Below are 27,793 nucleotides of genomic sequence, written 5' to 3'. Positions count from 1 at the left end.
CAGCCATGTGATACTTTTTAGGACGAAATAAATTAAAAACAAGACAGCTATGAAAAATAAGCAGTAACAAAAATACAGACAAGACAATAAAACACACCAAAAAGAGCATACATGTGTAACTAAACCTGTGACACTTAGATGTATTGTTCGGTTGTAAGCAATTGAAGGGATCTCTTATACGTGCCGTGACAATAACACGGACAATGTTTTTCACGGAATATACCTAATCAAGACTTCCTGGAAGAATAAAAGAGTAAAGGAACGTTCATCTGCTCAAAATAATGTATAGAGTTAAATGTAAGAATGTTAATTCAAGAGTGAAATGTTATTTCATTGTGTTTTGTTTGTTTCTTTTTGTCTGTTTTTTTTCTCTTTTTTTTTTTTTTTTTTTTTTTTTTTTGTATAATTAATATTAATTGAATAATATAAAAGCCTGCATTGTAAACGATAAATGTAATTTTGTTGTTGTGAAATTGAAACCAAATAGAAAAAAATCAAAAACAACACTGCTACACTGCACTTGTTATCAATGTGTTTTTGTAAGATATATTTCATTTTATTAGGCTTACTACTTAGATATTTTCACGATCGAGTACAAGTACTATCAAATTGCTCGTTAATTTTGTCAAAGTGCTTTGATTTTGAATACTTTAATCTTGCATGTTGTATCACTTTTGTTTTTGTTATTTTCCATTAAAAAAATTTCACTGGCATTGTGAAATTATTGCTGTTTGCTGAAAGGCGACGTATTTATGTGTTAACATCAGTTTTATAGAAATTTACAATCACTTATCACTAAAACTTGCCGTTCCTTCATGTCTTGAATAAACAATTTTTAGCTATTTTGGTTAAAACGAGGTACGTATATTGTGATTTATTAAAGGAAAGCTCTTCAACTAAGATTAGTATCTGTTTTTGTAGCATGTTTAAATAAAAACATGCTGACTAAAGACACTTTACCAAAATTAATTGAAATGATTGATTTGTATGACGAATGTTTGAGAACCTTTCAAAATGGAAAGATATGAATTGCTTACGTGTACCTTTTTTCAACATTAATAAGTTTAAACAATAAATTCTGCGAACAAGATCTATCTCTAGACTGATACGCATGTAATAAGATTACCGTGTCATGCAATGACAAGTTGATCTCGCCACGGACATAAATTAAAAAGTTTGTATTATATAGATTATATACCATACCTGTGACATCTTCACATTACTAGTATATTTTTATTAGTTTTTACCTTGTAATTATCCTTCTGAAGTATTAAATTTATCGGTTACAACAATCAATCTCTCGCAAGTCGGTATCATGTTTATACATGTATTTCAATAATAGGCTCTGATAGATATTTGAAAAAAAAAATGATTCGACATCAGGAACATTTATACCTACGATTTTTTTTCAAGAGATCTCTACTGTGCTATAGTCAATAAATAATTTTTAAAGATAAATCTACTTTCTATGGTGGCTGGTTTGTGTCATTCTTGTTTTCGCCCCGCCACCCCGCAAAGCAAAAAGTCGAGAATTAGCAAGTTAAATGGCGTGGGCGCGGAGTGAAAACAGGCTAATTAGCGAGAGCGCGGGGCGAAGTTTCTAGAATCTTTCGTAGGGCGACCTGGTTGTTTGTAATGGTTCTTATATCTAGGTACTACATAGTGTTGTCTTTCACTTTTTTAAACATTTTTGGCAAAATTGCAGTTTTCGGACGGCGTGCATGAGATGCACCTGTTACTTAATCCACATCACTTTTAAATTTCTTACACCACGTGTGACAGATGAAAACGATATTGCATTGTATCCATAAACACTACCTATTTCATTAAATATGCCTTTCACATGTATACCAAGAATAGAGCGTTTCTTGATATAGGACCCTATTTGGTCAGTGAAAGGATACTTTTCCCAACCAACCACTACACGAGCAGGAAGCGTTAATCGGGTTATTGTCAAAACAAGACTAAACTGATTAACACGTGTATTGTATCAATTAAGAGCTTACACAACCATCTATGCGATACATGAACATAGTTCTTGCAAACGTGCATAAAAGCGAGATATTTGCCAAGTTGCATCCCTCGTGATAGATGGATATCAAGGAGCATTTATAGGGCTCAGTTTGTTTGTAATAAATTATTCATAGATCTATAATAGTGCTGCTTTCAATGGTTTTTATATTTAGGATCTTCGATAGTGCGATTATTTTCTTGTAATGAATTCATATTATGAAGCTTTAATAGTGCTGCCAGCTTGTCAGTAATGGATTGTATCTTGGAATTTCTTGATTGTGCTGCCAGGTTCTTATCTGATATCTAGGTACTTGCGCCAACGGTGTTTGTAATGTTTCTTATATCTAGTAAATATATATAATGTCAGTACAGGAACTTTTAGAGGACAACCATCTTGCACATAATGGATTTATAAAATTAAGAAGATAACCAAGCTGATAGTTGGCCACAACTAAATGACCACTCGGACAATCCAATATTTGCACTTGATGCCTGAAAGGCCTACTTTTTCTACGGCCTTGTAGCATTTACAGGAAGCACGGCAGCCATTTGTTTGAAAAAAAAGTGAAAATAAATATATGATATTTTTGAGGGGGGTGTCAGGGGAGGAAAATGATGGAAACGGTTCGAGTGATAACTGTCAGACGGAGGAACTGGTTAGGGAGAGATTACTCTGTCATTCATCCAAGACATGTGTGTTTCTTTTTCTTTCTGAAAGATGAGCAGCTAGAACAATAAATTCATGTAAAAATAGAAATTAGAAAGTGGTAAACGATGATTTATCTTTATATTGCTTTTATCTAGCCCCAATAAACACATTTAGATATATTGTGAGGCTGTTATTAATTTTCTGTAGTAATAAACAACAAATAATGTAAAAAATCAAATATAACTATCTGTACATCTACAAGTTGGCTTGCAATACATGTCCGCAAAATTTATTTTCACTATATATCTATATTGTCTGTGTTTCTCGCAGGTACTATATACGCTATATCGTGTGCATTTTACTCTACGTTTATTAGCAGTATAGAACATATAGTAAAATGCAGACGATATATAGAGTATATAAAACTGATATTAGATATTTTATCTTAAATTCATAAAAGTTAATACAAATCAAGCATAGTATGTCAATAAATCTTTTTAATATCACTATTTATTATTTCTTAATTTATATCATCTTAATAAAAAATCATAAAAAATATTTCTATTCTTTAAAATTCTAATCTATTATCAAATATTTATACCTACAAATCTCTTATATCTTAAAATTTTGATCTTAAACATACAAATCTAAACAGCTTTTAAGTATCTTATTTACACCTTATTATTCTATATTGTCTGCGTTTTGTGAAAACACTGTATATATATATTGTCTGCGTTTTACTATATATCCTATATTGTCTACATAAGCGACTGCGTTTTAGACCGACCCGTGATACTGCGCAGGCGGAAGAACCGTTCGTCTATGAAAATCGTGAGATTTTAGGATGAATGTACGACCGCGTTGATAAGACAGTCTAACGATCGAGCGTACGACAATCGTAGATCACAATCGTACGATAAGATTTCCAAAATCGTACGGTCTTTGATAAGTCGGGCCCCGGGAACTTTCATACTGCATTAATTTTGTCTGTAGTGGCTTAATATCCTGCAGCATGGAGCCCAGCCAGTTTGTTATTGTTGATAAATCTAGGATCTATAATAGTCAGGCCAGGTTGTTTTTAAGGATTCTTTTATCTAAGTACTTCATAGTGCGACCATTTTGTTTTTAATTGTTCTGATATTTAGGTTTTTCCAAATTGCAGACAACATTTTTGGTTCGTTTCTTACATCTGGGTTTTTATTTAATGCGACCAGCTTGTTTGATTCTTGTTCCTTGATACCTTTATAAGGAAACCAGTTTGTTTGTTTTGCTTTTTAGCTCACCAGAACCGAAGGTTCAGGGTGAGCTACAATCGGAACGGCCTCGGCTATTATCTATAATAACCTCGGAAACAATACAGAGTGAAAATAGTCCTACCATGTGGTTTCAGATGTAAACAGAAATTTTCGATAATGTAAAACGAATGTATATGTGTCACACCAAAACCGTCCGGTACAATTATGATTGAAAATATGTCTGGCAACCATTTTGATTTAAATATGTCCACTAATGTACACTTTTAAACAGACTTGACTTAATGTCAACAGGTTTGCATTTTGTACTTTCGGTTTCTACAACAATAAAAATAAATATATAAATAATGTATTGTTTTCTTTTTTTTCTCTATAAATTCACTTATTATAGGTGGACTTTTACTTGATATATTGGAAATAAACTTGTCGACAACTCCCGGCATAAAATTACTATTTGTTTACATGTTTAGTTTCTTAGAGTAGGTTAGACAGAAATACCGTATCCGTTCTGTGTATTCATATCTCGTCCTTATCCGAAGACTGACGAAAAGGGTAGAAAAGTTGCGATTGGGGTGAGCTCTAAGTATCAAAGGGGGATACTACGACTTTCATTGTCCGTTGTCCATCGTCCGTCGTCATGCGTCAACAATCGTCTTCTTCTCTGAAACTGCTGGGCAGATTAAATTTGGTCTGTAGGATTCTTGTGACAGTCACACTTGAATTTGCTCATGTCATTTCAATTGGCCCCTTTTAGGGGTCAACAGAGCTAAAAATAGAAAAACCTTTAAATATCTTCTACTACAGAACTATTTGATGGACCAAACTTTGTCTGTAGCATTCTTGTTTTTTTTTGGGTTTTTTTTTGTAATTTCTTGTTATGTTTTGTTTTGTTTTTGTTTTGTTGTTAAAGGGTGACAGATTAAGAGTCAGACTTTTTTCTAATGTGGTGTAGCCGTGGGTTACTTACCCAAAATGCAATATTCTAAAATAAGCATGCTGACAGAAATACTGTGATGCATCAATTGTTATTACAGACCCTGCTTGCAAGAGAATGAAGATTTGAATAATGCGAGGAAATAGTTAAATATGCTTCTCGTACGACAAAAGGAATAACAGGATACTTTGAAAAAGGTGTTTTTGGGATTTATTAAGCCTGAATTCTTGTCCCCTGTCTGTAAGTCTGCCCATTTAGCTTAATAAGGAGAACATCTGGTTTGTAATCCAGTCTGTATTCAGCCTGCAGTAACTTTTACCAAGCTTCACAATTATCATTTCTGTTAAATTTGGCATTGCTTCAGAGGATAATGGCTACAGAAGCAAAATTGTTTAATACACAAAAAAAATTGGAAAACAATGATAGATGTGGCAAACCATAAGACAAAATCAAAAGAGCTGGTAGGTTGTTTCTTTTTTGTATCCACAGAAAACAATTACGTCAGGTATGTCTGTTATCTTAAGTTTGACATTATTACTATTTCATTGCTAAGATATGTCCTGCTTTATAACTATCCATCTTATGTTTTAGGGATTTCAGGATCAGAATGCTACAACACCTAATGTTTGAGCTGTTTTGAACTTTGTGTGTTTATTATAAATTTCAGAGGGGGCGCCCGTAGCCGAGTGGTTAAGATTCTTGACTTCAAACCACTTGTCTATCACAGCTGTAGTGGTTCTACTCAGGTGTATGTTTGTGCCTGACTGGCCTATTTGTTAGTCAATATTTTTAATTTGTTACTTTCAATTGGGAATTTTTTCCTGTGGATTGGGAAAATAATATACTTTTTTCAGTTTTGAATATGACCAAATATTGGTTATAAAAAAGCCAAAAATACATAAAATAAGTCATATTGCAAATAAATAATTGTACTTGTTTATACAAAAGTTAATATTTTAAAACAGCTCTCCTCCAACCACACTCCTACAGTAGGGTTGGCTCATTCGTTTGGCTTTGACTTTCTGTTTATGAATAAAGGGGACAAACTATTATCAGTAACTTACTCACGGTAGGGAATCACGTGACTTTTACGGTTACGCGTACAGACAATATGGCGGCCTAAAAACCTCGCTTCACATGTGTTTTTCAGGTAATTCTTTATTATATCCCTTTTACTTACATACGAGACCTGTTGCAGCCTACGCGGAATAAAGAATTGTTGCCGCCTATACCTTAGTTTCCACCCCTGTGCTCATAGCTTTTACAAACACTCAAAAATTCAACAGAAATTTTCAATGTGAACAATTATATTTCGGGTAACATTCACGCAAAATTTGTATTTCTTATGAAATTGATTAAACTACGTCGAGTTAGCAATGAGAAAATGTTCATAGAATTTCTTTATTTGAAAATGTAAATATTAGGCATGTTAAATGTTGACTGGTCATTTTCTATTCCAATACATGAGAGAAAAATGATTTGGGTAACTCCCACGTATACATTTATTGTTGATAACTCCCACGCAATATTTTATGGGCAAGCAATATCTATGCAGGTTATAGCCTATATATTGATTGAACAAAATCATGATTGATGCAATTAGCCTTAAACGTTCAAAGAATTTTGAATAATATTAAAAATACCGCCAAAAGGTCCTGGATAGAATAAAGCCCCTATGGATAGCAGAATACATACTCACGTGTATATATTAAATGAAGTTTCGATATAGATGAATTAATCACAGAAATTAAAATACAAGTCTCAAATATAAGAAGGAGGTCGATTTCAGTTTAAGCACAATAAAAGTTGTCATTTTTCATGGTTTGCAGATATGGACGGTTCTAGCTTGGATATTGTTTGTGGATAATGTTGGACACACTTGTCTTAATGACCACATAAACTGGCTACTCGACACAGGACCTTGTAAATGTTGTGGCAAGTCGAAACGTGACAGGTATGGTATTTTATGTTACTCGTTATATTAAGATTTTAAAGACATTCAAGTCATTTTATCACTTAGTCTTTTATGTAACCAACTTTTTTTCAAATTAGTGTCTGTATTTAACATTAATATGTTGTGTTTTTTTTAATCTAAAGCATAAAAGAAAAAAAAACCGAAAGAATAATAAAATCTTGAGGACTTATGTTTGAATGTCATCCTAATATTAACTGTAAAACCCGTAACGTTTCCGATTTGATGGGCTATAAAATGTTTTACCACAACATTTATAAGGTCCTGTGCCGTGTAGACTATTCATGTGGTCAATATTTGAGACCTATCCGTGAATGAAATGTTTCCCACATTAATCACAAACAATATCCGAGATGGAACCTTCCATATCTGCAAAATATAAAAAATGACAACTGTAATTTTACTAATATCATGAGGGCCATAGGCCCCGGAGCAGGGCCAGTTTAAACCCCAGGGCTTTTATTTGAACAAACTTGGTAGACACCCATTAGAAGATATTTCATGCTTAACATCTAAGGTCTAGCTGGTCAAGTTTTTTTCTTTACACATATAGTTAAAAACAATGACACACCTGGGGCAGGGCAAGTTTTGACCCAAGGGCTTTTATTTGAACAATCTTTGTAGACACCTTCTAGAAAATGTTTCATGCTTAATATCTAAACTCTAGCTATTCGGGTTTTTTCAATGAAGACTTTTAAGTTTTTGCTATACACATATAAGGAAAATCAATGTCAGCCCGGGCGGGGCCAATTTTGACCCCAGGGCTTTTATTTGAACAAACTTGGTAGACATCCATTAGAACATGTTTCATGCCAAATATCTAAGCTCTAGCTCTTTGGGTTTTTTAGAAGAAGATTTTTTAAGTTTTTACTATATGCATATAGGGAAAATCAATGACCCCCTGGGGCGGGGCCAATTTTGACCCAGGGCTTTTATTTGAACAATCTTGGTAGGCACTCATTAGAAGATGTTTCATGCTTAATATCTTAGCTCTAGCTCTTTGGGTTCTTTAAAAGAAGATTTTTTTAAAGTTTTTACTATATGCATATAGGGAAAATCAATGACCCCCTGGGGCGGGGCCAATTTTGACCTCAGGGATTTTATTTGAACAATCTTGGTAGACACTCACCAGAAGATGTTTCCTGCCAAATATCTAAGCTCTAGCTCTTTGGGTTTTTTAGAAGATGTATAAAGTTTTTTCTTTTGGTTGCCATGGCAACCAGAGTTCTGCATGGAATGGAATTCTTTGAACAACTTTGTTAAGGCTTCACACAAGAAACATCCCTGTGAAGTTTCATTATGATCTGCCTTATGGTTTCAGAGGAGATGTCGTTTGAAAAGTGTGACGGACAACGTACGACGGACGACGAGTGATCCTAATAGCTCACCCTGAGCATATGCTCAGGTGAGCTAAAAATAGAAATACAAAACCTCCTTCTAATATTTTAGACTGTTGTATCAAAACGCGACCTAATTGAATGATTTGGGTTTGGAAGGCCTTACACGAAGTTATTGATGTCCTTGGCAATTTAAGATTTTACAAGCCATGCCTTTTTGAAATTTATTTACCTATAAGCAGATGAAGTGTTGTTCGCCCCTTATAATTTTCGTCCCAAGACGATTCGCCAATTTAGTTGTATTAATTTTATATCTTAGTGATAGTAAAATTAAATGTGAATTAGTTTGAAAAATACATTAAATCCATTGCATTATCGAAACAAATATTGATTAAACTGTTTGAGGTTAAATTATAAAGATGAGTGTTAAATTTTAAGTTTAATTGCCGTGAATTTATAGGGAATAATAAGTCTATTTTATATTCTAGATCCTGGTCCTGGCTGAAATTTAGAGTATTACAGCTGTAGCTTCTATACCAAAAATTTAACATGGAAAGGACTGTTCTTGGGAAAATGCTGACGTAACTGATTTGAGCAGTTTTTCTTACCAATCATAGGTCAGACTTAAATAGCTTCTTTTTAAAAAGTCTTTGCTGTTTTTTTGTACATAATTTACTGTCAATATGAAACTTCAGCTGTATCTTACTTTCTATGCTTTTTTATTATGTAAATCTTAGAAGATAAGCATTTTAAGATAAAACAAATCACTAAGTTGATTAATTATATATAATTTGAGATTAACCAAGTCAACTAGTAACTTCTTATTTTATTTGCAGAAGCAGTAGAAGTATTCAAACACCATCATGAAACACTTAAGACATACCAAGAGAGCTCTAGAAGAAGTACTAGTGGTAGATTGGAACAGATTGTAGCTTAATTGTTAAACTAAAAGGACTTCTTAAATCGTTTAAATTGAAGCTACACTTGAACTGTAGTTTTGAAATAAAATAGCTGAAGTATTTAATAGTGTCTTGATTTTTTTTGTTAAACTCTGTTACAGTACTTTGCTTTATATTAGAATTAAAGTATGTTAAAATGACATTGAAACTTCAACGTTTGTTGAACTTCAACGTTTTTTAAACTTTCAAATTAGAACATAAATCTAACGTTATTTCAACGTTGAAATCTGACCATACTCTTCAACGTTGTTCATCGTTGATGTGCCTGCTGGGTTACTTCTATCAAGGACCTATTGGCGGTATTTTTAATATTATTCAAAATTCTTTGAACGTTTGATGCTAAATGCATCAATCATGATTTTTTTCAATCAATATCTAGGCTATAACCTGCATAGATATTGCTTGCACATAAAATATTGCGTGGAAGTTATCAACAATAAAAGGGTGCGTGGGAGTTACCCAAATCATTTTTCTCTCGTGTAATGGAATAGAAAATGACATGTCAATATTTAACATGCCTAATATTTACATTTTCAAATAAAGAAATTCTATGAACATTTTCTCTTTGCTAACTCGACGTAGTTTAATCAAATTCATAAAAAAATACAAATTTTGCGTGAATGTTACCCGAAATATAATTGTTCACATTGAAAATTTCTGTTGAATTTTTGAGTGTTTGTAAAAGCTATGAGCACAGTGGTTGAAACTAAGGTATAGGCGGCAACAATTCTTTATTCCGCGTAGGCTGCAACAGGTCTCGTATGTAAGTAAAAGGGATATAATAAAGAATTACCTGAAAAACGGATGTGAAGCGAGGTTTTTAGGCCGCCATATTGTCTGTACGCGTAACCGTAAAAGTCACGTGATTCCCTACCGTGTTACTAAACATAGCAGAAAAAACATAAAAAGCCTACTATTTTTCAAATTTATATATCTATGTACATTATTATGCATCACATGGAATCAAAAGTGTTTAAAAAAAGCCGCTGAAATGCGTAATATGACCTTGTATTGACGCATTATTATCAATATATCCTTTTTTTAATTCAAAATAAACACATATATAATAGATACAAACTTATCTGGTATTAAAGGCGGCAAAATAATGCAAAATTAGAGGAAAAAAATCATATGCGGTGTAAATTGACAATGGTTTCACGACAAAAATATTAAACTCTTTTCCTAAACAAGTATCATAATATTTGCTTATTTATGAAATTGTAAACTTATGTCAGACATTTTCGGAACAACAGACAAAAACAATACTAGTTTAATACTTGGTTTCTGTTCCTTATTGAAATTGCAAAAGAAGTCGTTCATTTACTAAATATGACTTATATTATATAAAGTAATCCATACAAATAAAAAGCTTGAAAGTATATCTAATTTGAATACATTGCAATTTAAATAATTACCATACAGAAGAAACAATTAAATAAAATAACTACATGTAATATAATTATATAAACGTAAATAGAACAATAAAATTTTTACAATAAAATTATTTTTTTACAATGTTAACAAAAGTAATAATATCTGTATGATTATTGAAGGCTGGGTTAAATAAAAGGTGTAGTTATACATGTATGTTTATATGAGTGCTCTAAGTTAGAGATGTTACAAAAAGGTAGATAAAGTTTAAAAAGACACAAAATGACAACGATCTTTTGTCAAAGTACATATATGTATTGGTCGGAAGGTTATAATTCACTTTCAGTTAAACGAAATATAAGTATTTAAATGCAATATGTTTGTATAATAATGTGTTACGAAAATTAAATGAAAATATAAAGACATTTCAATAAAACTGAAAACTCTTATCTGTGAAAATTACTATATCCTTATCCAACTTTTATATTCATCCGTGAATTATTTCGGTAAATTATTTTTATCTTTTGAATGATTTTATTTCGACAAAATTGTAATTAGATCAGTGATATTTCAAAATTATAGTTAATGTTTATATAATAATTATCAAATGGTAAAATTTCATCAATCGCTAATGCAGCCATTTTGTATTTTAAGTTCCCCTTGTTTAATTGTTGAAATAAATTTCTTTAATTTAGTATTCAATGTTTTTTCTTGTTTATTCTCTACTTGGTTTCCTTGTTTTGAACTCAATTCCCCGACAGTAGTCTTGTATCAAATAAAAAGGTTTTTCTTGAACACCGAATATATTCTCTTACACAGTCATATTCTGTTTCTGGTGTAATGTAGGCCATCTTTACTGTAACTGACTCCGAAAAATTTACCAGCACGGTAATAAAGTTCTGTAAACTTCCTGCAGCCATTTTTATATCCCTCAACTTCAAACATTTAATATTCAACATATCAATGACATTTCATATAGATTGATGCTCTCCAATCTCACATGAACTAATGACGGTGTTGATATTTTTTATAGTAACCACAAGGGAACGCCCACAAATATAGGTTTTCAAGAGTTGTGTGTTGAGACAAGTTCAAGTTAAATCTCATGCAATCATGACTGCGCCAGTGTTCTTTACAGTATAACCACGCCAATGATAACTCTTTCATTGATTTTTGACGGGAGATAAAATTGAAAAATGTGTCTAGTATTTTGTGAGAAAAACTAAAGTATCTAATACATAAACATTGTAAGTTATGTAATCGCGCCAAATTTTCACTCAGCTTTTCTTCATCAACTGTCCTTTTACCACCTGACAAAGTAAGATACTCTAAACTGGGAAACAATATCTGATCTATCTCAGCCTCCTTCTTCTTTAATATGTCACCACGATAGTAAAGTTTCTGTATATGACTGAGATCTGTCAGAGAGAATAAATCTATAATTTCACGTAAACTGCTTGAAGTAATGCTGGTGTTTATATAAAGTGATTTTACGTTGGTTTTATTTTGTTTTAGCAATTTTTGTAACTGCTTACTGTGCTCGGTGTCCTCGTCAATGAAGAAATCTTGTAAACAAAATTGAAGGTTTTCACTTTCAGGCATTTCTTGTAAACACGACAACAACATTTTCTGGATGTTATATAATGGCGTATTGTACTTGTCCTCGTCACCTGTCCTTGTTCTATAGTCGCGTGTTTTCTCGTCCTCATTTATCACAGACATCAAATCATTTGATATTGCACACATCCGGTCAGCATTTATTTCACTTGCATATTCACAAATTTTTGACATGTCCAGAATGTCCTCAATGTTTCTACATTTTTCTAGAACAATTTTCTGAGCGTCACTGTGAGAACTTATAAATATGGCGGCAAAGAATTCCTGTACTGTTTTGTGGGAAAACGAAACTTTACTAAACTTTTTTGTTAATGTGTTTGTTGTACTTTCTGACAACATTCCTGAGAGCAGAGTGAATTTCATCTCACATAGTGTAAGGTATTTTTTAGTAACTGATCCATCAAATACTAGCGTGTTTTCTCTTGTTTCATTGAGTAATGTATAATAAGCTAATTTCCCTAATTGTATCAGGAGTTTGAAGTATGTTTTACAGTTTTCATATTCAGCAAAGCATTCTGGTATGTCACTGGCAGGATGTTCCTGCGGTATTTGAAATTTGCCATGCTTCTGAATCGTTCTTAATAAGAGCAGCTCAACTATATTTATATAAAGATCACATTTTGAATTTCCTATTTGAACACCGTCACACCATAAACAAATTGTATATATCAAAAGTAGAGGCACAGAAGTAAGTTCAGCGTTGCCTCTACTACTGATTATTTTAATGAGCTTGGAATTTCTTTCTAATGAATCTTTATTTTGGTGTGGTCTCAATTTTTGTAACATTCTAATTCTTAGTGTGACTGCTGAGTCGTTACTTAGTTCTGTAAGTTCTATTTTTTTACCTAATTGACACGAATTTAGATCTAAAACACCTAATTTCCATGGTCGTGTGGTAGTCAGTATTATACAATTCTCTCGGTCATTCCTGTGGGGGATCGATCGTGGTGATCTGTTACATTTATTGTCGGGGTGGGTCCATTCATCCAGTCCATCGAGTATAATGAGGCATTTCTGTTTTTTCAAAATTCTAAGCAGGAATTCTTCGGAAAGCTTCTCTTCCAGACCCAAGTCTGAGATTATCTTTTCAAATATGAGATCATCTATAGAGCATAAATCGTCCGAATCTCGCAATGACACCAGGAATAAAAAATCAAATTTTTGCATACAGTATATATCATCCTTTAACAAATATTCATTTAAGTCTTCGTTTGGGCAATGCGCTTGACACCACATGATAGCCAGATACTTTGAAAATGCAGTTTTTCCGAGTCCAGCATCAGCGAGTACATAAATTTCGCGATTTTCAATATTTTTAGTTCTGAATATCTCTGATAATGATTTAACTGATTTTTTATTACAATATCTCAGTTCCGGTCTAATATAGAAAGAAGCCAATGGAGTGTCTTTCTCTTCGAAAAGAGGTGACAGGAAAACTTGACTGTGTCTTGTTTTGTAAAATGTAATCAAACCATGCTGTAGCTCTGAAATATAAAATAAAAACGCATATTATTAATACAAAAATTGAAATAGATAAAAAGAACAGGTTATATTTTGTAAAGTACTTTTGTCTAATCAAATTCAAATCTTCTTTGAATATTAAGCTTTTATTGCAATTATTAGGCAATAATAATCAGTGTGAAAATAATCAATTCTACATATTAATTTGATAATTACATTTTATTACACTGGTATACGGATTCGAACCTTATTACCCAATATTTATTCATCATGTTACATTAAATAGGCAGTTTAATATGGTTGTAAGTATTAAGGTTTTTAATGTGTCTTCTTTTTCAATATATACATTTGTATTACGATGGGAAAAATAACTAAACCAGGCTTCCATCGTTAAAAAGCATATAAGAATGAAACAATCAATAACATAAACACATTTTTAGGTTGTTTGTGTTAATATTTAAATATTTGATTTAGTTTTAGTCATTTGATACTATCAAAGAGTGAAATTTACCTTTTTAGAAGTATTCTTGAATATAATTAACTAGTACTGACTTGGTACCGAGAAATTGCTCCTCATATTTATTAATAAAATACAAGACATTATAGATATAAAATTTGTTTTCTTATCATTCATGTAAGGCAATAAGGCCATAGTATTTTTAAGGCCCTCGCCGTTAAATTATGTTGCCGTTATTCAAACTTTTATATTGAACAATTCATTATTACGAACAAGCTCATATGGGTTTCTTGTTCCCTTTGGAAAAATTGTCGGGTTGGGAACGAAAATGACTAGCATAATTATGTTTTATTTTATGAGAAATCTGCGTTATTTATTATGACAATTTGAGTTATTTGTTATCCACGATATATAGTGTGCATATCGCAAGTAGATTAACCTGGAAATATTGTTATGCAAGTTCTAAAAATTAGTATATGAAACTCTTTAGTTATGAGGATATAAAAAAACGAGAATAAAGATCAACAAGGAAAAGGCAACATTCACAGGACGCAGCCATAAACACACGCAAGCTACCACAGCCGACACCCAGAACGCACCAAACCAAACGGGGGAGTTTCAGTTTTACACCCCCTAAGCTTACGAGTTTCATGTGTTTTAAATGTTTTATCGCAATTTCATACTTTATTTGTAACAATAAACAGCAGGAACATTATTATGATCAGTGCCTTTTCCGTTAGCGTGTTTTTGTTTTGCTGTTAGGAATGTGTTATAGCCCAAGTTCCAATCTCTGTAAAAAAAGCTACACTGATATAGATATAAGACGAAAAAAAAACACCTCAACTGTTATATATTAGTTGAGTTTTTTTCCTATACGAATAAATGAAAAAAACTGTACTGTCATATATCAATATGGTTTTTAATTCCTCATTGAAAGTGTTTTGAATATACATGTAGTGCGTTAGCAAGAACAAAGAAAATATTCCGAACAATGCAAACACAATGCTTCTTGTGACAGTATTATTCATATAGGCAAAGTGCTATTTGAGCATAAATATTGAAATCAACTCGATTTTTTTAATGTCTTCAATACACTACTGCATCAGTGTCTTTCAAATCAGGGACCCGACTGCATCCATAAAGCAGCAAAATAAAGAAAAGTGGTGGGTTACTGTTATAGTAAATATTTATACCAATAATGAATGTCAGTAAAGTATGCAATTCTCCGTATGTTTGCATAAATGCTCCATGGTATTAATCCGAATAAAAGCTTGGATTCTTAACCCGCTTTACTCAACATTAGATCCGAATTATTATTTACCGGTACAAATGTCCGAGCTTTTTTTCGGTGCTCTGATTACAAATTGCAGATACATATTAATAGTAAAGACGACTACATTTATTGTTAATGCGTTTCTTTATTCAATAGTTTAGTTTTAAATAATTAATAAGCAAAACAAACCCTTACCAAAATATTAATAAAACAATAAAAAAAACCGTCAAACTCCTCGTTTACGGCTCTCGTTTGGAGTTTCTTCCTTATGTATTAAGTGAACTGCAACTAACACAATTTAATAGCTATTTCATATGAAGAGACAGCCCGTCATTAGCTACTTTAAAATCATATCGCGCGAAATTACAATAAAACGGCACGAAAACAAGCTTAAAGGCCATAGCATTAACGCAACAGTACAAAATACTGATTGTGGGGGTAAAGATCAACCGAATTATCCGATTTCCCCCGCACTGCGCTTTGGATCGAAACTAGAGTGGAATTGGTCATGCTTTACTCAATCATAATGTTGCACCCTTATATGCATTAAACCTAAGAATGTAAAATCCTAACGTTAAAAAGCAGAAAAGGAACTATAACTGTTGCAGGGCCGGTTTGTTTGAGTCTGTTTTAGTCTGTTTATGAACAGTTTTGGTGAATGCGTCATCAATGTCACTAAGCACATACTAAATCAAAGCTTTACATTGAGAGTTAATTAGAATTAATAAAAAAAAACGTTACAAAGGTTTTTACCGATAAGCCCTGATTTCGTGCATTTGCTAGTCACTCCTGAGGAAAATACATTTAGTTCAAACAAGTACATGTATATAATATTCTTGTCTAAAATAAAACAAAAATGTAAACTAGAGTCAGCAGATATTTAGCTAAATTCAGAAGAAGATTTAGTAAACTTGCTGTCAGGAGAATGGAAAATAATCCATCTCATACAGCGTAGTAAACGACTGTTCATATACAATCAGTTCACAAACTGCACGAGAACCATATACAGTTGAATTCTCTCGATAATAAACATCATTCAAATTACGATCCCTTACAATTACCAACAGACGATAAAATGCATCTTGGCTACCAAACGACAATTGGCGCATGTTCAAATATTAAGTTTTTTAAGTTTTTTTCAATCTCTCGGTTGAAATATGACCCGTACTTCACTTCAGTGTTGTTATATTTTCTGGTCCTTCGGGAACATTGATGCCAACACTATAAAGTGTTGAGAATTGAGTACCGCTCAAGCCGGTGCTAGGGGGCGTGAGGGATGTTGCACTTATTCATTATCCCTCATGTACAGACTCAATCAAACCGTGTCTGCAATTCTTATGTTATTTTGTTGTGATTGATGCTTCCGAGGGATCACTTTGTTTCCAGAATTTTGAACTTCACAACAGCAGGTGTCAAGTGCCGTGTGGCAGCCGTAAAAAGTTGCCCCGTACTTCACTTCAGTGTTGTTATATTTTCTGGTCCTTGTCGGATCATTTTGATGCCAACACTATAAAGTGTTGAGAATTGAGTACCGCTCAAGCCGGTGCTAGGGGGCGTGAGGGATGTTGCACTTATTCATTATCCCTCATGTACAGACTCAATCAAACCGAGTCTGCAATTCTTATGTTATTTTGTTGTGATTGATGCTTCCGAGGGATCACTTTGTTTCCAGAATTTCGATATGTGTGAGGCTTAAAGTGATGCCTAGTGTTAAATGAAAAACGTGGAACTTACTCTCTTATTGCCCTAATTGAGCTGAACCTTTCAAGTTATCATAATTGTGATCACACCTCCTTGTAACAAGCTTTCAAAACAATATAACACTAAATACAATTGATCAAAATTACAATAATAACCCAAAAGAGTATTAAATGTATTTTATTGTACCAACGAGATTTGTTATTTGGTCTGATTACAAAATCAAAGGTTATATAAAATTATTTACTCCAACATCTTCGTCAAATACGACGGAAAAGGGCATGTAACTTTTAGTAAACTCAGTCTGCAAATCACGGAACCTGAAAAACCCTTGCATGTGATCTTTTAACGAAAGTCTCAGGTACATACAAAAAAAAGAAAATAATAAAAAAATGAGGTAGCCAAGTATAAGTGAGGTTTACGAGAAAGATTATTATAATAGAAAATATTACATTTCATTGTTGTGTATAATTACATTCTACTGTTGCAAATATTATGCAAGCATCTCTTAAGATTGCCCATGTTACACAAACAAATTTGATAACTGAACAACGGTATCCCCCCCGCAAAAAAATCGTCCGATAGGTGACCTTGTCGATTAAGGGTCGGAATCCAGTATGTGTTCCTAGAATAGAAACCTTACAGAAAGGTAAATAGGAGTAAATATGATTGATGCATTTTATAAAAAAAACTATATTCTTCATTAAAGACAGGATTATCTATTCTTTACGCTGGTGCTAGAAAAACTTTTCTTAGAACCCCGTGTAAGAAGACAAGTCGCGTGCTTTATGCCCCGGTCACATATTCACGGATAATGCCACGGAAGAGCTACGGTCTAATTGTTCACGGATTACTACGGAAATGTGAAATTCCGTAGTTCGCTACGGTCCCAGTACGGACACACAACTGTATGAGTACGGAGCCCGACGGATTTACCACTAAAAGTCCCGGGAGAGACACGGATTGTTACGGACTGACACGGTTTGATACCGAGCGACACGAATCAGGACGGACGCACTACGGATACACTACGGTCTGCTACGGTCTAAGCACGAGTTAGTACGAATAAGTACGGTCTGATACGGAGAAGAACGAACTGATACGGAGAAGAACGAATAGCCACGGATCTATACGGACCTATTATATCCGTCCACAACCTCTTGCATGCACACTTTCAAAATGCCTCACAAGAAAAGAACACCTATAAAACAAATTGCATTGTTAAATGATTTTGACGGAAGGGATTTGGCCTCATCGCGTCCGACCCCCGAGACATATCAGGCCCGATTTAAGTGAATTTCTTGAAGGACACCGGATCCTCAACAAGATCGACCATGAGAGCCTCATACTAAACATGAAGGGGTATTCATAAAAGCCCATCTCTAGTTCACCAACACCTCAGTCTTTTCTTACCTGATTACATATGGACTAGTAATCATTAATGAAAAATGTTCATCAATACTGTTTCTCTTTGGATTTTGAAATTTGCTGTTCATTTTTCAATTACATTAATTATCGTGGATGTTGATGTTTTAAGAATATGTGAAAAGCTTGTTAGTTAATCTTATTATCTTTCAAGGGCCGAGGCTTATGAGACACTTCGTTTTATGTACATATTTACTCCAATTTCACGAGCCAATGTTTTGTAACATTAAATGTTATTATATTACTTATGAATTGTAGCACAATATTGATATTTTATTTTACATCTCTGCATGTCATCAAGCAGCTCGACCACTGCCTCCGCATTCTGTCCCATATCAATATACAGTTGCAGCCAGTTAATGGCAATTATCATTTGTTGAATGTTCATGCAAATATGTCTGTTTTTATCAAGAAGGCAGTGTTTATACCCTTTAAAAATGCATGATACTTAATTTATCCGTACTAAACAGTGTTGGACGGTACCATTCCGTACCGTTTCCTGTTGCAACGCAAGAAGGCAGTGTTTATACCCTTAAAAAATGCATGATACTTAATTTATCCGTACTAAACAGTGTTGGACCGTACCATTCCGTACTGTTTCCTGTTGCAACGCAATAAACCGTATAAGACCGTGCTTATCCCTGCCTCTCCGTAGTACAACGTATTACGATCGTGGCTTTCCGTGACAATGCCGTGTTAATCCGTATTAAAACCGTAGCTTATACGTAGGGTTACCGTACAAATTCGTAGTTATCCGTACCAAACCGTGGAAATCCTTGACAAGTTTGGGCCTACAGATCAGTACGGACAAACTACAGTTTTCGTATGGACCAGTACACATCAGTATGGTTTAATACGGACTAGTAGTGATACGCTACGGATGATCTTTCCGTAGCAAATTTTTGTGCATGTTCAAAAATTGTCAAGGATCGCTACGGATATAGCAGGACTACTACGATTGATTACGGTTACAATACGGAGAGCTACTGACAAGTACGGGTAGCTACGGACGATGCCGGAATGAATCCGTGGCTCTTCCGTGGGCGTGTTTCGTGAATATGTGACCGGGGTATTAAATGATGTCATTCCCGAGGTCCTTTTATGATTGAATCTTAACATGACCTTATTTGCCGTTATGATGAAGTCATTTATACATTTGCTACTATGAAAAAGGTTCTTTTTTTTATAGAAATTCATAATAATGATCAAGATTATAAGATAAGTGCATATCTATATAAAATCCGTCCTTTTTTGGACAGGCATTATTGTTAAACGCGTACAACATGAAATATCTTTAAAGTTAATGCTTGGAAAAATACGAAATTCATCTCTTTCCTAATGTGGCGGTTATTTCAGAATGACAGCGTTTTAGTGGTACATTAAACAGAAACAGTTTGTTAAACCTTACAATATTTTCTAAGTAAGCATGTAGATTTTATTATTTCAGAATATAAAAAGTCTAGTGCTGTTTCTCAACGTTTGCATTTAATTTCACTCTCTTCATTTTATTTATGCCTCAAGATGGCGTCCAAAATGGCCGCAGACTGAATATAAATCATAACGGACATATAAATGAATATTTAAGAATACTTTATAAGTCCTACGTAGGACTTTACAACTCTTACGTAGGGGATAGAAACAAGCCTAATAAGGAGTTTATAACTCACACGTACGACTTTATAAGTGTTATCCTACGTATGGGTTATAAAGTCCTACGTAGGAATTATAAAGTTCTACATTGGAGTTATAAAATCCTAATAGGGCATTTTATCTCCTACGTAGGAATTACAAAGAAGGAGTTATCTTTTATAATATACAACATGTTAATTTGCAAGAGGACACTACTTGGGATAAAAAAAATTTTTCAAAGCATGTCATTTTTGCAAGATTAATTGCAATGAAATGACATTTGGTGAATATAATCACCACTTCGTATAACTTTCTGTATTTTTATCATCATTAAACAGACAACATGGATAAACATAAATTTTACCCAAATGATGTTAAAGGGCCGCAACTGAGTTTTTTTGCCTTGACTGGACATAATGTTTCGGGATTTATATTTCTTTTAATGTAGGTCTGGACCAATACCTTATGTACAAAATTTCAGATCGTTTGCTAACAACGTAAAACGTTTGAAGAATAATTATGGAATATTACATACAATTGAAAAGCGTTGGAAACTCAAATCGACTTAAAATAAAACACAAATACGATTTTCAGTTTATTGCTGATATATTTTTTATCCATATCTTTTTGTTTTAAGTACCTTAAATGAATTATGCACGAATTAAGAAATAATGTTTATAGGAAGGAATTTGGATATAAGCTTTTAGGAGATTAAATCATTAAAATTTGAATGTGACATACTGTGTCACACAAATTAACTCATTTAAGATTAATTTTCAAAAAGGACAATTTTATAGTAATTTTAAACACTGGTTCACCCATAAAATAATTATATTTTATCATGTTATTAATGTAGCAAAAGTAGACTTACAGTAATCATTTTATTACAATATTAAGACGTTGTTAAGAAATATTTCTTACTGTATATGAATTATCCTGGTATTTCAGAGTTATGTTAACTTAAAGATAACACACAAGATATGATCACCATCATTATAGCACTTAACATGCTTCAGCTTATCATCGGATTCATCATCATAGTGATTATTCTATATATAAAGAAGACAATCGTCATTGTGAAAGACAGCAGTAATGAAAACCATCGTGCAATAAGTATGTGAATAAACTTTAAAACAAAACCTAATAGTTTCATCAAATGCAAAATCTTTTTCTATAAAAGAATTAAATAAAGACCTTGAATTACAAAAAATATTTATGACATATAACTACTATTTCCTTGCCAACCAAAATATGGCGGAGCACGGTCGTGTAAAATCTCTCGAAAATGTATACTTGCGTGGTTATGTTATCGCTGATACATATTTCATACGTATTACGTCATAGTTTATTCGACATGTAATATAAAGAATAATAAAAATCCTTGATATGAGAAATTATATAATATACGTATAGCGGCGCTAAAAATGCTTGAAAGCTGTCAAAGTTTTAAATCGTACAGAACATTTGCATTCGTACCATTTAAAGGTATAGAATATTTTCTTTTTATTTTATGCTTAAATACATGTTAAATGCAATTTCCTCGATATCCATTGCTTGTATACTAAACCTTTGGGCTGATGACAGTCATTGCTTTAACACATTGCATTACAATTATTGCTTGTATGATCCTTAAATATGTCCATATGTCATCAAGGACAGTATTGTACATAGAAGAATGTATATTTTTAGACTGTAAAAATTAAATAAAAAATGAGATGTTTGGTGATTGGTATACTAAACTGAATGAATTGAAGTTAGTTTTGTTTTTCTATTTTATAACGTTTGAAATTTAAGTTATTTATCAATTTCAGCTTAAGTTTGCTCTAAACAGCCATGACAATGTCCGTATTATAAGCAAAAAAACTTGAGGTACCACACGGACAAATCTTCAAAAAAGTTGTCTCTTCATTGAAAAGTGTGAATTATATTTTGATAATTTTCATAGTGAAATGTCAAATATAATTTTTACTAATTAAATCCTGCGTCACATAACACTCCGATTTGGTTTACGATGGAGTACCGATGACTGAACGGGCTGAAATTGACAATTATTTTAAGGTCTCCGGCCGGTGACCCTCCGGTGTCAAGTCACTGGTGGGGGGGACCTACGGGTTTAAAAAGGGGAAATTTTTGTGCAGAGTTTTTTTCTTCCCCGGGATTTCCCGGGAGCATCGCAAAACGCAACGTAAACTGAAAACGGTTAAAAAACCCTACGTTTCCCGCCCGGACACCTTTTTCTAAAACGGTTACAATACCGGTTAGGGAATTTTTTTTCCTCCTTGGCACCAAAAAATTTCCCTTTAGTTTCCGGAAACGGAAAATTTTTAGCGGTCACCGAAAGGCCCTCTCGGCAGGGTTTCTGACCGGGGGCCCGGGGTGGGCCCCAGTAAAAGTCCATTAAGGTTCCCCCAAACTGCCCCTAAGGATACGTTGGGGGTTAAATTAAACAACCTTTACGGCAAAGGTAAAGGCTTTGACCCCGTGTTCAATTCTCGGACCGAACGGTTAAAAGGTCACTTACGTTGGTACAGATGTTTAATCATAACCCTTTCCGAAAAGTGAAAAGAGATTATTTCTGTTTAAGAACTGCTTGACAGAACTTGTCGAGGAAACGATTCGGTGGCTGAACCTGTGCTCTGGCTATTTATATTCAAGTTGGTTTTACTTGGGCCCAAAAGTCCTCAGGGTAAATCAAATTTAATAACATCAAAATCAAATTCTCTTCATTAAGCAAGCGTGCAAGAGCTGAGATCGGTTAAAATCGCTAGACTTGTAATATGTAAAGTTGTGGGTTGATTTCCCGCGGGATGAACTCAACTGAAAATTAGCTTAGGAATCTTTCAGAACGAGACCCTTTTATAGCGGAGGTCCCGTGTATGAGTTGTTTCAAAACCTTGGATTAGGTAAAAAAAGAAGGAGAAGGATTGTTTGGGGGTCCTGCTTGGCCCTTTGACGTTGGTCATCCGGTGTTTCTAGATAGTGTCGGGGTTGCATTCATTGAACTTATTGATCTTGTTTTTCATATTTTTCTGAAATTAGGGCATCTTGCTATCTGTATCTTGCGATGTCCTCCAACATCTAGAACGATTTATACTCTTCTGGAGGACTCTCCTATACGGGCAACCGATGGCGAGTATTTAGAAACTCAATAACACACACATATTCTCTCAGTTTTCACACACATCCATGGATGTTTATACAAGTTTTCAAGTTTCATTTACAATCTTTGATGGACATTTTGATTTCAGAGTGTAATATACCTTCCAAAACAGAAAGCAAAGAAGGGGTGGGGGAGAAATCAGAGAAGAAGGCAAGGAAAAATGCCAACAAAAGATGGGGTGTAAATAACGGCCGGAAAATAGGATAGCATGCCATACGAATACCGTCTGACAGCCGACCAGATATCCCACGTATACTTTACCGTCACCGTACGATTATTGCAAACAGGCCAGATAACGGAAGGCAATTGGACATTTATCGTATGGTAGTCTGCCAGGTACCTTTAGAATATCGACCAGTGTCCAGAAAGAGACGCCAAGGGTTTTCACCGGGTGACAACTCTACGGAAACCGTCCGAATACCTAACTGACCACAGAGGGAGAATGACCGCCCACTTCTTCCCGGACATGATTGAAATGTTTCTCTCCAATCTCAAGTTATCAACGTTGTCCCATCGATCCCTCTATATCTGCCGGTCCCCGCTTGTAATGTGACGTAGGCATTATAAGTAATCCACTCAAAAGCATAATATAAAAATATGTTTTTATTATAGAATACATAAAAAATTTGACTGCTGTTTCTGTTAGAATGTACAAGCAGTAGTAGCCGTAATACTGCTGCTCCTGCCAGAATGTACCAGCAGTAGTAGCAGTAATACTGCTGTTCCTGCCAGAATGTGCCAGCAGTAGTAGCAGTAATATTGCTTTTTCTGTCAGAATTTACCAGCAGTGGTAGCAGTAATACTGCTGTTCCTGCAGAATGTACAAGCAGTAGTAGCAATAATACTGCTGTTCCTGCCAGAATGTGCCAGCAGTAGTAGCAGTAATACTGCTGTTCCTGCCAGAATATACCAGCAGTAGTAGCAGTAAAACTGCTGTTCCTGCCAGAATGTGCCAGCAGTAGTAGCAGTAATATTGCTGTTTCTAACAGAATGTGCCAGCAGTGGAAGCAGTAACACTGCTGTTTCTGCCAGAACATACCAACAGTAGTAGCAGTAATACTCCTGTTTCTGACAGAATGTGTCAGCGGTGGTAGCAGTAATACTACTGTTTCTGCCAGAATGTACTAGCAGTGGTAGCAATAATATTGCTGTTTCTAAAAGAATGTGCCAGCAGTGGTAGCAGTAATACTGTTGTTTTTGCCAGAACGTACCAGCAGGAGTAGCAGTAACATGCTGTTTCTAACAGAATGTGTCAGCTGTGGTAGCAGTAATACTGCTGTTTTTGCCAGACAGTACCAGCAGTGGTAGCAGTAATACTGTTGTTTTTGCCAGAATGTACCAGCAGTAGTAGCAGTAATACTGCTGTTTCTAACAGAATGTGCCAGCAGTAGTAGCAGTAATACTGTTGTTTCTGCCAATGTGTACCAGCAGTGGTAGCAGTTATACTCCTGTTTCTGACAGAATTTACCAGCAGTGGTAGCAGTAATACTGTTGTTTCTGCCAGAATTTACCAGCAGTGGTAGCAGTTATACTGCTGTTTCTGCCAGAATGTAAAAGCAGTGGTAGCAGTAATACTGTTGATCTGCCAGAGTGTACCAGCGGTGGTAGCAGTAATACTGCTGTTTCTGCCAGAATTTACCAGCAGTGGTAGCAGCTATACTACTGTTTCTGCCAGAATGTACAAGCAGTGGAAGCAAGTAATACTGTTGATCTGCCAGAGTGTACCAGCAGTGGTAGCAGTAATACCGCTGTTTCTGCCAGAATGTACCAGCAGTGGTAGCAGCAATACTGTTGTTTCTGCCAGAATATAACAGCAGTGGTAGCAGTTATACTGCTGTATCTGACAGAATGTGCCAGCAGTGGTAGCAGTACTTTGTTGTTTCTGCCAGAATTTACCAGCAGTGGTAGAGGTAATACTGTTGTTTCTGCCAGAATGTACCAGCAGTGGTAGCAGTTATACTGTTGTTTCTGCCAAACTTTACCAGCAGTGGTAGCAGTTATACTGCTGTTTCTGCCAGAATGTACAAGCAGTTGTAGCAGTAATATTGTTGTTTCTGCCAGAATGTAACAGCAGTGGTAGCAGTTATACTGCTGTTTCTGCCAGAATGTACCAGCAGTGGTAGCAGTAATACTGTTGTTTCTGCCAGAATGTAACAGCAGTAGTAGCAGTTATACTGCTGTTTCTGCCAGAGTGTACTAGCAGTTGTAGCAGTAATACTGTTGTTTCTGTCAGAATGTGCCAGCAGTAGTAGCAGTAATACTGTTGTTTCTGCCAGAGTTTACCAGCAGTGGTAGCAGTAATACTGTTGTTTTTGCCAGAGTGTAACAGCAGTTGTAGCAGTAATACTGTTGTTTCTGCCAGAGTGTACCAGCAGTGGTAGCAGTAATACTGTTGTTTCTGCCAGAGTGTAACAGCAGTGGTAGCAGTTATAATATTTCTGCCAAAATTACATGCTGTTATAGCAGTAATTCTTCTGTTTTCTGCAGATTGCACCAGCTGTAGTAGCAGAGATATTTTGTAAATAATGTATCTGAGGAGGAAAATCAGTTGTATAATGGTAATCATATATTTTTAGATACGTTAAAAAAAATATGTTCAAATCAAATCAAATATCAATATCAAAAATAATACACAGGTTAAAACTTAAATGTATTTATCTAGAAACTAAACATTTAACAAGAGGATGCCATTGCTTAAATTTGCTTTTCGGACAAGTTATTGTTACATGTAAATAAACGTTTAGTTACTCACAGCCTGTTGTACAGTAACATACTTGCGGCTCATAATTATTTTTTTGGCTTATACTCTGTGGACTTTGCACGAAAGTAATTATCATCACTTTGTGCTTCAAATTTAAATCATTTGAGAGCATGACTTGTGACATGGAATGCCTGAATAAATGATTTTTTTAAGAATTGAACTTTTATAAAATGATATGTATAAGGAGGCTAGGAATAAATAAAAAATGTGAGCGGTGTGCAATAATTGAATCATTTGAAAAAAAAGAAGAAAATGATTGAAAAGCACGTTTACACACACTCACACGCAAGCACGGACGCAAGCACGTACGCACACACAATAATTTTGGATGTCTTACCTAGTTTGCGCTTCTGATAGTTGTCTGGTGCTGGCAACTGTTTTTCTATTTCAGCTATTTTGTTATGAACCGCTTCCAATCCTTCTTCATACTGTTTCCTGGTTTCGGCTAGTTCAATGTTATGTGCCTTAATTTTCAGTTTCATTACTTTTTGATCTGTTTTCAAAAGCTCTAAATCAGGTTCTACAGATTTGTCGAATTTCTCCCATTTATCAATTTCATCTGTTACTCGCTTCTCTGTGTTTGGATCAAGAGGACTGAATTGAAAGTCAGTAATCGTCTGCTGAAAGTCTTTGATTGGATACACCTTATTAATTCTTAGGAGGATCTGGAATGAAGGCATTTTTTAATACTTTAGAGAAATTCCGCATACATATGTTAAGATAGTTGACATATATAACGGAAACAAAAGTCCAATATTCTTTAATTTCTATTTCGTGTCTTAATTAGAGGAAACTTTTTCATCAGTTCCCATATATTTAATGTGAACAATGTTGACTATGTCAATAATGACATGTATTTGCATGGAAGTAACGGTAATATTCTTCCACTGGGCAGTGCTTTTGACGAAAAACAACAGTAAGCAATACTTTTAACGCAATATTAAATGTTAATACATTTCGGCAAAGAAATGTGACTTCCAGATTTTTATAAAAACAGTTAATGTTTGTTTGAGGCTTTAATAACTATATGTTGTTTCTTTTTTTTTTCCTTGCAAAATTTTAATCATTTTCATAATATGGAATAACCAACCTTCACCGCATAAGGAGAAAATACTGAATTTATGTTTAGTGCAATTTCTAATTATTCAACAAGATATCATTTATCTTATACCTGTTCGATTTCTTTCCACTGTGTTATAAAGTCATTATGTTGCATCCCTGTAGTTGTCGATATGTGACAAATCTGAGGATATAAAAAGAATTTTCCAAGACATATATATATATATGTATTTACGCTGAAAAATTACAACATTTTAGAATTAAATTTAATATACTATATTGAATTATAAAGTCTGATATGAAAACATACCGCGTTCCTGTGTTTCTTCAGTCTAAAAATGTCTGCCTCGATTGAAGTGTCATTTTGTATTGGTGGTATGTTCCAATTAAACTTTGAGTTTAATTTGAAACACTTCAGATTTCTCATGAGACAAATAATAAGTGTGATGTCCAAATCTGAAGTTAAAACAGTGCCACTTGATGGATACAATAAATCATATTGCACCTGTGTTATTATTCCACGTCCCTTCAAAAGTTTACAAGTGGTCCTTTCATTAGCAAGACATCCACTTAGAGTGATAGATTGAGCTGAAAGTTCCTGATCTACATAATGTCTTAAAACGGCAAGTCCGCCATCTATAATTAGCATTTGTAGGCGGAATAGGAAAATACGATTATCAGCTATCTGTGCCGTAGGTGATGTACCAAGTTGGGAAGCCGCCATGACCAGACATCACATTTCAAGTCAGTTTATTATAGTGTCAT

At 34.2% G+C, this 27,793-nt stretch overlaps 1 protein-coding gene across 1 annotated transcript; it reads right to left on the bottom strand.

Moving 5' to 3' along the window:
* Positions 1-10,081: 10,081 nt before the first annotated feature.
* Positions 10,082-27,793, bottom strand: LOC132727812 (uncharacterized). Its single transcript, XM_060713406.1, has 4 exons — positions 27,339-27,793; positions 27,141-27,212; positions 26,307-26,634; positions 10,082-13,589 (listed from the first exon to the last, which is right to left on the bottom strand). Exons 1-4 carry the CDS (start codon positions 27,750-27,752, stop codon positions 11,494-11,496), a joined length of 2,910 nt encoding a protein of 969 aa, XP_060569389.1. The 5' UTR covers positions 27,753-27,793; the 3' UTR covers positions 10,082-11,493.

The sequence above is a fragment of the Ruditapes philippinarum genome, unplaced genomic scaffold (assembly GCF_026571515.1).
Source record: "Ruditapes philippinarum isolate M1 unplaced genomic scaffold, ASM2657151v2 ctg83_1_1_1_1, whole genome shotgun sequence".
NCBI lineage: Eukaryota > Metazoa > Mollusca > Bivalvia > Venerida > Veneridae > Ruditapes > Ruditapes philippinarum.
The sequence above is the reverse complement of the archived record's forward strand: the minus strand, read 5'-3'. Positions and strand labels throughout refer to the sequence as shown.

What these genes read in the sequence shown, in the direction of transcription:
- LOC132727812 (XM_060713406.1), bottom strand. Translation starts at nt 27,752, where the DNA reads ATGGCGGCTTCCCAACTTGGTACATCACCTACGGCACAGATAGCTGAT. An exon ending in TGAAGAAACACAGGAACGCG is followed by an intron (nt 27,213 to 27,338) that starts GTATGTTTTCAT and finishes TTATATCCTCAG; the next exon opens with ATTTGTCACATATCGACAAC. An exon ending in CTATCAGAAGCGCAAACTAG is followed by an intron (nt 13,590 to 26,306) that starts GTAAGACATCCA and finishes TTTATATTTCAG; the next exon opens with AGCTACAGCATGGTTTGATT.